This window comes from Passer domesticus, chromosome 17 (genome assembly GCF_036417665.1).
Source record: "Passer domesticus isolate bPasDom1 chromosome 17, bPasDom1.hap1, whole genome shotgun sequence".
In the NCBI taxonomy this organism is placed as follows: domain Eukaryota; kingdom Metazoa; phylum Chordata; class Aves; order Passeriformes; family Passeridae; genus Passer; species Passer domesticus.
In genome coordinates, this window is record NC_087490.1 from 12,073,934 (window position 1) to 12,087,658 (window position 13,725).

Here is a 13,725-nt window from a genome sequence, read left to right on the forward strand (position 1 = left end):
GGAAAGGTTTGCACTGGGCTCTGTTACAGCCCCCACCATGCAGTGTCAACACCCAGGGAGAAAACATCAATAAACTGCAAAGAGAAAAAACAGTGAAAAAAAAAAAAAAACAAAACCAAAGAAAGGAGGAGGAAGGAAAGGAAATGCAACATCTTTCGGATGAGGAAGCACCAACCCGGGGCACTGCCAATCTTCAGAGCAGAAAGAGCAAAGGGTTTGACCCTGGTGACTCAGAGGAATAATAATGAGTGTTACCTCCTCAACAAGGAAGTGGGCTTTGTCACGTGTGACCTCTCCCTTATGCACAGGGGAAGACAGCAATTAGTACCACCCCCACAAGGCAAGTGCAAATTACAGCTGTGGGAGCCTGTGAGCTGCCTGCTCCCATCTGCAGACGGCTCCCTCCACTGCATCCCAGGGCTGGTGCAGAGCAGATTGTCTGTCACACTGGGCTGATCTTTCCAGCAGCACCACTGCCAGTGCACCTTTCCAGGCACCTTCTCCAGGACCCAGCCCCCAGGGCTCGTTTCCAGCAGTCAGTCCTTTGACTACAAATGGATTTTTCCAGATGAGGGAGCAGCCCAAAATTGACAATTTGTCCTAAGTTGTTTTCTCAGCTTCCCTATGCATGAGAGAGAGCGAAATAGGAAGTGTGTGAGTAGGAAGTGTGTGAGTCCTGAGACCTGCAGGTTGAGGCTGGAGTTGGGCTGTGCTCACAGAGGACCCTTCAGCATCCTCCTCCATCTTCAGCAGGTGGGACAGAGCAGAGTCCAAGCACCCACCCCTCCACACAGCCCCTCGAGGCTGGCTGGGCAGGCAGCAGCCCCACAGTGCTGCTGCAGGGTCTGATGAAGCCTCAGCACCCCAAGTGGAGGCAGAGTGTGCCAGAGCCCCTTCCACCCTCCGTGCCAGCAGGGAGCCAAAGGGTTAAGCCTCCCCGAGGAGGGCTCTGTGTGTGTGTCTGCCTGCTTTCAGTACCCATCTCAGTCAGTTCGCTTCCTGCTTTGGTGCCGTGCCAGCAGCACAGCTCCTGGTGCCCACACAGGCACGGCCCGGCCCCCGCGGCACAGGTAACACTCACCAGCTCCACCTGCGGCCCCAGCCCCTCCAGGATCCGGTGGGCAGCCTCCGCCTTCTTCTGCAGGGAGGAAAGGGGACAGGAAGAAAAAAGTTACTGGTGCCACCGCGGCTCTCTGCTCCAGCTCTCCCCTCCGCCAAAACCGCTCCTCAAACCTCCACAGAGCCGTCACAAATCCCATCCCTGCCTCAGCTCAGCCTCCGGACCAGCAGCACTCGGGCTATCATGACTCTAAAGCCACTGAAGTGACCCGGATCCCCGACCCCTGTGGTGCCAGGCGGGGACAGTGCCCGGTACCTCTGCGCGGCTGCCCTGCCAGGAGCAGCAGGAGGAGGAGGAGGAGGAGGGCGGGCACACCGGCACGCCCGCAGAGATGCCCTTTCTAGGATTCATCTCTCGACGAGCATGTGATCATTAGAGCTGAGCTGCCCTGGGCTCCTCATCGTGCTCTCGCTTCCCTCCCTCCCAGCCGCAGAGCAGCCCTTGCCCGTCCCCTCCCGCCCCCGGCCGGGCTTCCTAGTGCTTATTAAAGGCAAAAAAACCACCCAGGAACACGTGTCGGGGGCTGTGCAGTGGTTACTAATTAAACAGGCCTGAAAAAAAAAGACATGGGCTGGCTGTAGCAGGAGGCTAAATAAAAGATGACATTTTCAGTAAACAGCACTTCCTCGCAAAGCCAGGCTGTTCAGGGGGTTACTGACAGTCCAATAAATCCAGATCACTGCACGCTGCCGACACCACGGGCTGAGCTGCTGAATACCTGACAGTGATGGGGATGAGGAGATGGATTTTCAGAGGTTCAGATAAAATAGGTAGTTTTAGCTATTTTGGGTAAGGGAGAGAGAAAATCCCCAGCTGCCTAAACTGGGAGCTGAGCCCCAGGCCTGGAGAGCAGGGCTGAGCTGGGGTCTGGGCTCCTGGCAGAGCCCGTGGGGCTTGGCAAACCCTGGGGAAACCTTCCAGGGAAAGGGATTTCAGCTCCAGGGGTCCAGCTCACGTAGCTGTCCAGGCACCTCTCACGCTGTCTCAGGGTAGGATGAGTTTCCCAGGATTGTCTCACCACAGGCTGGCACACAGCCCTGCCGCTTGCCCCCGCATCCACCCCCGTGGAGGGTTTCCAAGAGTCTCATCTATCCCCCCACTGCTGCAGCTGTAGGTGTGCAGATTCTGGCAGGGGCCTTGTGCACCCACACAGAGTCTGATCTGCACACGAGCACTGTGGAAGAGTCACCCCAGGCAGCCGTGGGAGTCCCCCTGCCCCTGTGGGGCTCAGGCTCCAGGCAAATGGCCCTGGCCAAACCCAGCCCCGTCCCAGCTGCACAGCCTGCAGCAGGTGCCTCACCACAGCACGACCAGGAGAGCTTCCAGTTCCTGTATCTGCTGTACACTCAGCAGGACACACAGCTTTTGTGCAATTTAGAGTGACTTCAAGGATGATAAGAGAGATGTAAGCAATGTGACCGTGCAGGGAGCCTGCCCTGGCACCATCCCCACACGGGGCAGGCAGCAGCCCTGCTGGCACTGCATCCCTGCCTGGTATCCACAGCACCCCCACAGCAGACCTTGGTGGTCACAGATGTCACCATCACTGCCCACCTGATTGTGTTAATGGGAATGAGCCAAGTCTGCCCCAGGACCTGCCCCTCACACAACAGAGAACTCTGAGCCAGAGCTTAATATTTTGTCTTCACAAGCCACAAAATCTGCCGACCTTGGAGGACATCAGCACTGTGGCATTAAAAAGTCCTACAGAATTAAACCCAGAGGGTAAGATTTTCAGGAGAGGAAGGATCATTAAAACCACCAAAAACACTCTACATCCAAGAGGATGATTTGGCCAATGCCCTCCTGCCTGCCTTTGGCTGCTGGTGAGCAGCTTACCAAAATGTTTTGATGCGCACCTGGGACAAAAAGCTGTAAATGAATTAATTGCATTTTGCATAATTATGGGTAGAAGACTGTAGCCTCACTGAAGGCAGACAGTCCCACCATGGGCTGGTGGAAGATGCCCTGGCAGCAGGGATGGCACAGCAAGGGACTGGCGATGCTGCGTACAATAAGATTAACTTTGAGGAAAAGCTGAGTATGTTCAGCTTGCTGCATTTGCCATGTTTAGACAACTTAATGAGACAAGCCAGAGGCAAAGCACCACAGGCAGAACATGTGGCGAATCAAGAAGAATGACATAATTTGTCTTGCATTAACCAACTGCAATACACGCGTCTCCAGAACGAAGATCAGGAGGAGAAGCTATTCCGAGCACGTCATATCTTTGTACGTACACAAAGAAATTCCTCTATCTTGAAAGCTGCCCAATTAACACTTGACACCCACTGTAATTGCTGATGCTCCTTGCTGCCTTTATCAGATCACAGCAGAACCATAATGAGCTGTCTGAAGGGCCTGGCAGACCGAGGTGAGAGCTGGCGGTGGAACTGGGAAGAACATAAAACACCCAGCAGAAGGTTCCCACCACGCCAGGGCTCATCTCTAAGGACAGACAGACACAGGGGGGTGTGTTCCTGCCTAGGGACCCAGCAAGCCAGAACCTGACTGGTTCCTAAGAATTCCTAAGAATTTATGCAAAGAATGGAGAATTTGATGCAAAGCTCAAACTGTTCAGGTACAAAGGCAGCCCCCCAGCTCCCACATCTGTGGGACCTTTGCTAAAGACCACCAGCAGTCCTGGTAAACCCTTTCCCTTCCAAAGGCACGGCCACCTAGGACTTGGTTCCAATACTGGTTTTGTTTAGTGATGGATTCTGCATCTGCTGAATGACCCCAGTGTGCCTGTATTGCTGAAGGAAATTCATCAGGAAGCAAACCCAAGCCTTTACCTCTAGTGAGATACATGAAGATCCCCACCACTTTACAGTCCCTCTGCAGCCCCCCAGCAGACAGACAAAGCCCCTTTTTCCTGATCTGGTAGAGAACCCTGAAATATTGCCCCAGTGGAGCAGTGGTTTTCATAAAGGGACTTCCAAGTGCATTTTTGGAGGGATCAGTGCCTCAAGAAACATGTCTGAAACAAAAACCTGGCTGCTGCAGGGCCCAGGCATTCAGAAGGGAACCCACAGATGTTTCAGGCAGCAGCATTTGCCCCTACAGAATGTGTCTCCCCCTGGGCAGGGGCACAGGCAGGGAAATCGTGCTCTTACCCTGGCTCATGCTCCTCCAAGGGGCCTGGAGCTAAAGAGATCTTCACCAACAGCAAAAACCTCCCTGCAGACTACAAAAATCTTCATTCTCGCCTGAAGAGCATTTGGCTTCCAAAGCAAACTCCAGCCCCTTGTTTTTCCTTTGAAGAAACTTAAAATAGGCTTGGGAGGGGAAAGCAGGCAGGAGAGCAACTTTCCGGCCATGTGAGCTCCCGTGGGGATGAGGAGCCAACCCCACGAGGCAGCAGAGCAACCAAAACCAGAGGAGGGAGAGCCTGGGATTTTGCGTGGGCTCTTCTTAAAGCGAAGTTTAAAAATGGAAGAGAAGGAAACACAGGAGTTATTTTGAGAAAGCGGATCTGAAATTAGGAGGCGGCACTTTCTTGGACCGACTCCAGCCACGGTTCCATGCAGCACAAAGCTGCTGCAGCTGAACCATGCTCCCGGGGTTATTTATAGCATCCCGTAGGCAGCAGGGCTGGGGAATGGGAGGGTTTCTGTTTGGGACCAGGCGTGTCCTGCACACAGATATGCAGAGCCCTTCCAGAGGCAGGAGATGGTGCTGGGAAAAGTTCCTGTCCTGGCACCACATCCCCCGGACAGGCAGGGCTGTGGGAGCAGCATGGCAAAGAGGCAGGCTGGAGAGGGATTTTGGTTAAAACAAAGTTCAGGAGAAGTGTGGCTGAAGTCAGCAGAAATCATGGAAACCCTCAGGCGAGACACCTCTCTGTGTGCAGCAGAAAGCAAACAGCACAGCCAAAATGTGCTGGGACCAAACCACAACCTGGCAATGCCCATTCCATAGGGAAAGATTTTCACTCCTACAACCACAAGCACTATTTTTTTCTGTTCTTTAAACCTCAGCATGCTCTCTCTGAGAGCCAAACCACCCCAGCTGCAATTTGCTGCCCTCCACACAAAGCAGGTGGGATGAGCCCCAGTGCTGTGGAAGGGAAAGCAACACTCCTCCCTCTCCAGCTCCTGCAGGCACGGCCACCACAGTGCTCTCAGCAGACCAAGCATGAGTGCCCTCCATGAACCCAAGTGCCCTGAGCACCAGAGAACCTTGGTCAGCCTCAGTGGCACGAGCCCAGCCCCTCTCAGCTGGCCCAGGGGCTGATGCTGTGCAGGGATGCCCATGGGATGCAGCTGCCCTGCTCGCTCCCCCACCTCCCCACCACAGCAGCAGTGACAGAGCACTGTCCCCAAGGCTGGGGCCAGCAGGTGATGCAGTGGGGGTTACAGATGACTCACCACAATCCGTAAGAAAGCAGAGGAAGCTGGTGACATGTGAGCCGTGTGTTCACACCAGCTCACACCATTCCCTGCCCACCCCGCACAGAGTGTGACAGAACCACTCATTTCAGTTCTTTGCTTCTCTCTGGCTTTGGCTCATCACTGCCAGACAGTTTCAGCCCTTGGCTCGCTCACACCCCACCCATGGCCAGTGGGGAGTCCCCAAACACAGCTGGGTTTCCACTCACACTCTCATCCCACTCTGCTGTCTGCAAGGCTTTGGTGTCCCTCAAAGGCACACTAAGGTTAAAGTGATGTGCCAGCAAGGTTTTGCCACTGCAAACTATGGCTGAACATTCCACCACTGCAAAACTGCTCAAAGTGTTGGCATTGCACAGAAAACTTCCAGAAATCCACGTTTCAGCCCAGCAGCAGTTACAGGAAGGCTCCAGTCACCCAACCCCAGAGCCAGCAGGGCTGGGTTGCAGTCTGCCTTCCAGCCTCCAGCAGGTTTGGGATCTCTGCAGTTCTCATCATTACTTCCAAGACCTGAAAAAGCAGGACATGGCCTTATCTGGTCTGGGTTAATCACAGACAAATCTTCAAGGTCAATACACCTACTGGGAACTCCAGATCCTGAAACAGACACCAGGACCTTTAAAAAGCCAAAACAAATGAAAGTTTCCTTAAAATCCAATAAAAAATTAAAAGATTCTCAATGACTCCAGGGTAATTGTTTAAATTTTATCTTTAAAAAAAATCTTGTTATTATTCTGAAATATCAATAGTATCTGAATTCCTGCCTTTCCAGTTTTCCTCCAGACTTTCCAAAAGCCCATTTTGCATCCAAGCTCAGACGAGGCAGAATACAAGTTATCAGAAACAAAAGCAAAACAAACAAGACCCTTTCATCAGCCAAATATGAAAAGCCCCCATCCCAACCACCATGTAAAGTAGAATTTGAAAAAAGCCCCATAGATTAAATGCTCAAAAGCACTTTTACTGTTAAGGTCTTATTTACTGCACCAGCTCCGTGCTGACAAGGCAAGCCCGATTCCTCCCTTTCTCATGTAAATCAGGAGTTCATAGAAAATCAGAGTTCTACAGACATCAAATCCCTGTAGGATCTGAGTCACACTCAGTGTCTGTGAGTGGTTAACGGCAAGATTATATTTTGCAATGCTAAAAACCTTCATTTATTTATTCTCTTATTTATGGATGGGGCATTAATGCTTTATGAAGGTATTTGAGGGTAAACCGATAGCTGGGAACGTGCTCTGCACAGACACAACAGCAGCAGGGGATGGAAGAAGTTCCAAACAGTCCTTTGAATTCCAATTTTACAGCATAATGCTGAATTCATAGATAGATAGCTGTGCCCTTTTGAAGGAACAAGCATCAAGACAGAAAACGAATTAAAATTTAATCTTATTGATTTCCACCAGCTCAATCTCAAGAGCAAGACAGAGGAAACTGCTGCTGCTCCCACTGCCTGCCCTGCATCAAACCCAGTTTTTCTGAGGGCTGACAGCAGAGCAGGGATGGCTCCGTGGCTGCTGGCACCCACAGGGGTGACGTGGGGACTGGCCCCAGCCCTCGGCACGGCGTGGTGGGTCACAGCACGAGGTGTCCCCTGCCTGGCACGGGTGAAGTCACGCCACGTCCTGACGCGACCTCTCCCTCGGCGACAAACGGGCGCAAGGGCTCAGAGGGAGCTGACGTGAGCTGCTCTGCAGGGACACCAGCACGGGAGCTTTGTGTGGCCTCTGAGCAGCAGTCCTGCTGGCTCTGCTGCACGGCAGGGACCTGCAGCCACCCTCACCTGGCAGGCAGAGAGCTGGGCACGGGCACCACATCACCACAACAGTCACAGAGATGGCACGCGCACGTAAACAGGAAGTTTTGGGACACACAGGTGACTTGCAGGAGAATTCACCCAGCTAAACCATGGTGGGATGCTGGTAGCAGCTTCCTGCAGGACACACTGCCAGCCCTGTATCCCAGGAAAGGCACAGAGCAATGCTGCTGTCCTCCTCGGGCTTAGCAAGGGATTTGGAAATTTCCATTTAAAGCACAAAAACATCTTCAGCCCAGGTACGTTCAATTGATTTCAAGGGAAGGCAGGTGCAAGGAATCCCGTGAATGCCCAGTGGAATAAAGCTACAGCTAAAAATACACAAGAGATGATCTGTCCTGGTTATGGGGATGTGAGGTGGAAGAAAGGTAAATTCTGTTGATACAATAACACATCCCAGAGCTGCAAATTAAAGTCCTCAAGGAGGCTGTGTCACACAGTCACCACCTCTGAGGTGCCAGACTCAGCAGAGAGACACTAAAATCACTGACAGGGTTTGATTTAGGAGATCCCCAATGTCTCCATCACTGTCAGCCTCTGGATCAACCGAGGCATCCATCCCAACCTGATTTTTCCAGGTAGTTCTGTGCCACCCTACCAGGACCCAGCTCCTGGGGAGGAGCACTCTGCAGCCAAAACTGTCCCCTGAGCTTCCCATGGCACTTTTCAAAGGCTCTTGGCAATTTTAGCCCCCATAACTGTTTTCAAACACAATTTTGTTTCCTCAAGGACCGAACACGCTTTTGAAAATAGGACTCAAATGGCTCTGACAATGCTGCCCACTGTCTGTTGTCAGGTTAATCCACAGACAGTACCAAACACGTTAACTCCCTTTCTCATAAATCCTTTCAGAAATGGTACAGTTGGCACAGTTGAAATTTTGGCTTGGATACACAAATGTGTGTTTTTCTGTGTTATACTCCAAAGATTTCCCAAAAAGTACATTTTTGGGTGCAGCTTCACAGCCCATCTTTGGACACAAGGGAAAATGGCTTTGGTTGGAACATAGCAGGGGAAAAGGCACCTGGATTTTGAATATCAGCTGTTCCTCTACAATACAAGTCCCCTAAAAGCTTCCCAAATGCAACCACAGCCTCATAGTCCAGGATTTGACTGCAGTCAAGAGCAGCTTCTCTCCACTCCTCCCCAAGAGAATTCGTACAGTCACCTTTTTTTCTGGAAATCAATTACATGTCCAGCAGAGTGTAGCAAGAGGGGATTACAGGTCACATTTTCCATAATTATCCTCTCTGACACCGAGGAACTTTTCAAATCATACCCGTTAAGTAGGTCACAAGAGGGAACAGCAGCGTGATGGGCATTTAGCATCAGAAAACCTGAATTTGGAGAAAATGGGATACAGCCCAGTGCCGCCCTCATGCCAACCCCTCATCCATACCCAGCACGGTGGTGAGAAAAATATACAGACTTCCCTGATGAACCATAAGCTAAAATTAGAAACCATTCACGCCTGCAAAGCCACAGCTATCGCCAAAAGGAAAGTAGGTCACAGAATGGCTGGCTAACTTGATTTTCCGGCTTTCCTAGCTGCTGTGTCCTCACGTAACCCCTCCTCTCCCATGGACTGCTCTGGGTCTCTCCTTTGTTCAGAATGACTGCGGGCAGTGTGCGGCTCCAGCACGGCCTGGCAGGAGCGGTGGGAACGGGCAGCACAGACCCCTGCTCCACACAAAGCCCAGCCAGAGCCAGGCAGAACGGGCAGCACAGACCCCTGCTCCACACAAAGCCCAGCCAGAGCCAGGCAGAACGGGCAGCACAGACCCCTGCTCCACACAAAGCCCGGCCAGAGCCAGGCAGAATGGGCAGCACAGACCCCTGCTCCACACAAAGCCCAGCCAGAGCCAGGCAGAACGGGCAGCACAGACCCCTGCTCCACACAAAGCCCAGCCAGAGCCAGGCAGAACGGGCAGCACAGACCCCTGCTCCACACAAAGCCCAGCCAGGGCCAGGCAGAATGGGCAGCACAGACCCCTGCTCCACACAAAGCCCAGCCAGAGCCAGGCAGAACGGGCAGCACAGACCCCTGCTCCACACAAAGCCCAGCCAGAGCCAGGCAGAACGGGCAGCACAGACCCCTGCTCCACACAAAGCCCAGCCAGAGCCAGGCAGAAGCCCCTCCACCAAGCTGCTGCCTCCCACCTGCTCGGTACTGGCACAAGGGCTGGCTTTCTGCCCCTTCCACAACATTGCTCTTTAAAGATCGTTTCAGGCTTTGCCAGCACTTCTGGGGTGCTTTCCTTTCTCGCCTCCTCCTGAGGCCTGAATATCCTCTTTTTATTTGCATTTCTTAGCGTGCACTGCCTCCCTCAAGCAAGCCACAAGCCAAGCGATGCGAGTAAATCTGGCTTTCCTTCCCTTTGTGCATGGGCTGGAGCCCTGGCTCAGCCATTACCAACGCTTTTCCCACAAGGAGACCTCCAGGCATCAACTTCGCTGCTTTTCCACAGCACGGGAGAGGCAGAAAAGCTTAAAATTTGGCTCAGTGACCTTCATCACTCTAAATCAATACATCTCTATCCGGCTTGCAGTCCTTTGCTCCTACCACCTCATCTTGCAATTAACTGTAAAGCTGCAGGTCAGCACAGGAGTGTCTGGGTGTCTCCCACATTCAAAGACAGATGGAAACACCTGGAGGATCTGCTGCCATCAAACCCACCCTACAGCCGACCACCAGCCACTCTTTTCCACCATAATCTCAACTGACTCTAATCCCAAGACCCTTCCTCTTCCAGCTTTCCTCCTCCTGGCCCCAAAGGCAGAGCAATCACTGTGAAAATGCATCCCAAACATTCAGTACACTGAGGCTGAAAGCTGAGCCCATGAATGTTCTTTAGAAGGGCAATTACATCTTGATTCCCATCCTTGTCACTGGAGCCTGGACAAACACAACACTCAGCACTCCCTTTCCCCTGCAGCCCAGCTCAGCCTCTCCCTGCTGTGGTACTGGAGAGGCTCCTTCCACCCCTCAGCCATCCCAGCTGGCCAGGGATGCTGCCAGTTCTCTGTGGCTCACAGACAGATCCTGTCCTCTCCAAAGGAGGAACCGGCCTGCAGCCTGCTCTGGTTTCTGTCAAGCCAAAGGGAAGGTGTTGGTTGGAGTCTCCTGCCCACAGACGGGCTCCTCACACACGACACGCAAGGGCACTTGACAAGAACAGGGAAGAACCATTGTTTGCCCTTCCCTGGCATAATTCAGACATGAACACAGAGCTAGATTTGAAATCATGCACACATCTGGTGTCCAACGTGACCTTTGCTTGCTGGGCACCACCTGGAATGAGTGCACCCATCACAAAGGTTATGGTGAAACCCCTGGCACCAAGCTGGCTGAGATGCCCCTAATACAGACAAAGGGACACCACCAGCTCTGAGCACTGTGGGACAGTGTCCCAGCTGTTATGGCCATGGACTTTCCAGGAGAAACGTAGACCTCCATGCTTGCCCTCCACAACCTCTGCCATCACCCATGGGACAGGGCAGAAATGCCAAGGGCCCACCCTGCGTGGTGGTGAGGCCTGGAGAGCAGACCCTGTCTGCTGTGAGAAGGTGTGGGAGGGAATGTGTGACCCTTCTGCTGGCATGGGCAGAGACAAGAGGTGACAAAGCAGGACAGGGGGCTGGCAGGACACCGAGCCCTGAGCTCCAGCTCATGGGGACTGCCACAATGCAGGCTGTTGGGGATGTGATGGCTGGAGATCACCTTTCCCTCCTGCCTCACCACCATCACCCATTTCTTCCCCTTGTGGTTCAGCTACACAAGAGTGTCCAAGGAGGACGGGGCTCAAATGAACAGGAACAAAAATGTTTGAGAGGTCACTTTTTTTGAGCCTCCCCCTTGCACTGGATGCACAAGCCATGTAGCCCAGGACCCCCAGAGAGGGCGCAGGGTGGTGAGAGTGGCTTTGAGGAACACTCAGCACTGCCCCCAAAGCCCAGGGCTGTGCAGCCATCACCAGCTGGTGCTTGCTAATGCTTCAAACACATCGACCTCAGCCTTCACCCACTCACACAACAGCCCGTGCCAGCCCTGGCTTTCCTACTGCTCAGGGAGAGAAGCAGATGGAAAAAGGAAAACCAGGAAAATTGCACTGCCTGGGAGCGCAGGGTAGGCGATTTTTTTTTTTCTTTTTAGGAGTCAGGCACCTGGATTTCTGCAGCTCCCAGTGAAATCGCAGGCCTCGCAATTCAAAATAATTAGCGACTGGTAGTTTTCCTTTTATGCAAAATCATCCTTTTTATCCAACACCTAAATGAAAATGAATATGCTTGATTATCTACCAAAGGGCCCAATTTCTGAGCATCGCTCCGATGCACACAGCAAAATTCATCTCTCCTCGGGCTGCTGTTACAGGCAACGGCTGATAAATGAGCGGTCAAGGCAGAGATCCAGAGCCAGGGATGCCAGCCTGACCTTTGCTAATGCTATTTACAGCATCAAATATCCACAAATCCAGCCATGGCTGCAGCCACATCCTTGCTGCTCCAGCCTGGGGGCCTTAGGGGCAGCCAGGAGGGCTCACAGCTGGCCTGCCAGTATTAGAGCAGCACAGATGTCGCCCTGCATCCATGCAGCCCACCCACCACGTCAAAGCCCACCCCTTGAGGCAGCTTTCAAGCTGGTTTACTCCCAGGGGAGAGGATGAAGCAAACTGTTAAACAGAGAGGAGTCTGAAGCATCTCTTGAACGCTTCATCTCTAAGGCTGATCACAGGAAACCCCCCAGGCAGGTTCTTCAGAAGACATTAGTGCTCATCCACGCCATCCTGACAGGGCTCCATCTATCCCACGCCCACGGCCTCCACCCCGAAGGGAACACCCAGGAAAACCCCCCACCTGATCCTCACCAAGCTCCCCATCCCTGGCCACGCTGACACGGCACAATCATTTGTCCTACCATCATCTCCAGACTCACCCTGTTCTCGTCGTAGATGATCTGCACCAAGCTGCGATGTTTGGACTCAATAGGAGGGGGAGAGATGGGTTTTTCAGGCTCTGGTGGTTTGGCTGCTTCTTCCTCCAACTGTTGCTGTGGAAGGAGAGGGGGGAGGAGGAGGGTGAGTCACAGCAAGAAGCGCAGCCGTCCCCGTCCACACGAGACTCTCCGTGGCGCCCTGACCGAGGCAGAAACCGCCATGGTAGGAGACTTCCTGCGAGCCAGGGGCTGGGGAGGCACGGGGAGGAGAGCTCCCAGCTGGGGAGGAGAGCTCTCAGCAGCCCCAGCCACGCAGGCGCAGCGCTGGCCTGCCCCAGGCACCGGCCCCGTGCTCGTGGGTCGGCGTGCTGTGGGTATGGAGGATGAGGACCTGCCTCAAAGGAGCCTCCTGCAACGGGCCCGGGGCTAGAAATAACGATTGTGCTGGGAACACTTCAATGAAACCACAGCTCCAGCCCGGCTCCTTGCTGCTACCTGCCTCTGGAGCTGCTGCTGCGTGCAGGGAGAGGTGGAGGAGCCAGGGGTGATGAGCAAGGCTGCTCTCCACCCTCAGCTTCACCTTGCAATGGAGGGGTTGGAGGACATGCCTTGGGATGACTGTGCTGGATTGAATGACTCGTGCACCAGCCACCCCTGCACTCTGCAATATCACCTGGTCAGGAGCTAAACCTGACATTCCACCTGCCACACTGTGAGCTGGGAGGAGACATCCCAGCCCTTCCCTAAGTTTGAGGAGCTGCTCGGCTGAAAGAGGAAATCCCAGATTCCTCCAGGCTCCTCCTGGGGCCAGCCTGTGAGGAGGGAGAGCGCAGCCGTGCGCGGCAGCTGCGGGGCAGCACCGGCACGGCAGAGGAGAGGCTGTCAAAAAATGCTGAGGGATTTTTCCCTGCTAGGCTCTGAATCTCCAAATCTTTGCTGGTTTTTTTTTGCCTGCAGCTAAAGCATCCTCTGTTGCAGCATGAGGAAAATCGAGTGAGTCTTGTACTAGGAAAAAAATGCACCTGGGACTTGGCTTCAGCAGTGACTGCCCAGAGACACGGGCAGCTGGTGGCCTGAGAAGGAGAGCATCTACTCCTCCTCCTCCTCATCACCTCTGCTCCTGCTGATGACACCTTCAGCACACCAGGGCAGGAGAATACACTTGGGATGAGCCCAAGAAAGCACGTAAGCACCCAGACAGGCTTGGCTGAGAAAACTCACACCCCTCAAATTGTGTTTCAGTGGATGAAGCACCCCATGCTGTGAACTCCACCTCCCCACAGGTGGATACCTCTCCTCACAGAGGGAACAGCAGCAGCATAGGGAGGGAACACCAAGATAAAGCCAAAAAGGTTGCTGTTGCCAGCCAGGGTGGGGAGCAGGCTCTGGCAGCACAGCAAAGCCTGTGTCCCATAAAGTGGCATCACCAAGAGCCTTAGAGTTACTCCAGCCACGAGAGAGAACA

General features: G+C 53.4%; 1 protein-coding gene across 8 annotated transcripts in view; it reads right to left on the bottom strand.

Moving 5' to 3' along the window:
- Positions 1-13,725, bottom strand: part of NCOR2 (nuclear receptor corepressor 2) — a 226,578-nt gene that overhangs the window by 97,138 nt on the left and 115,715 nt on the right. For all 8 annotated transcript variants that reach the window (XM_064392861.1, XM_064392858.1, XM_064392857.1 and 5 more), the window contains exons 6-7: positions 12,261-12,374; positions 1,082-1,138 (exon numbers count right to left, since the gene is read on the bottom strand). In XM_064392861.1, coding sequence (XP_064248931.1) covers positions 1,082-1,138; positions 12,261-12,374 — 171 coding nt within the window. The remainder of the gene's footprint in view (positions 1-1,081; positions 1,139-12,260; positions 12,375-13,725) is intronic.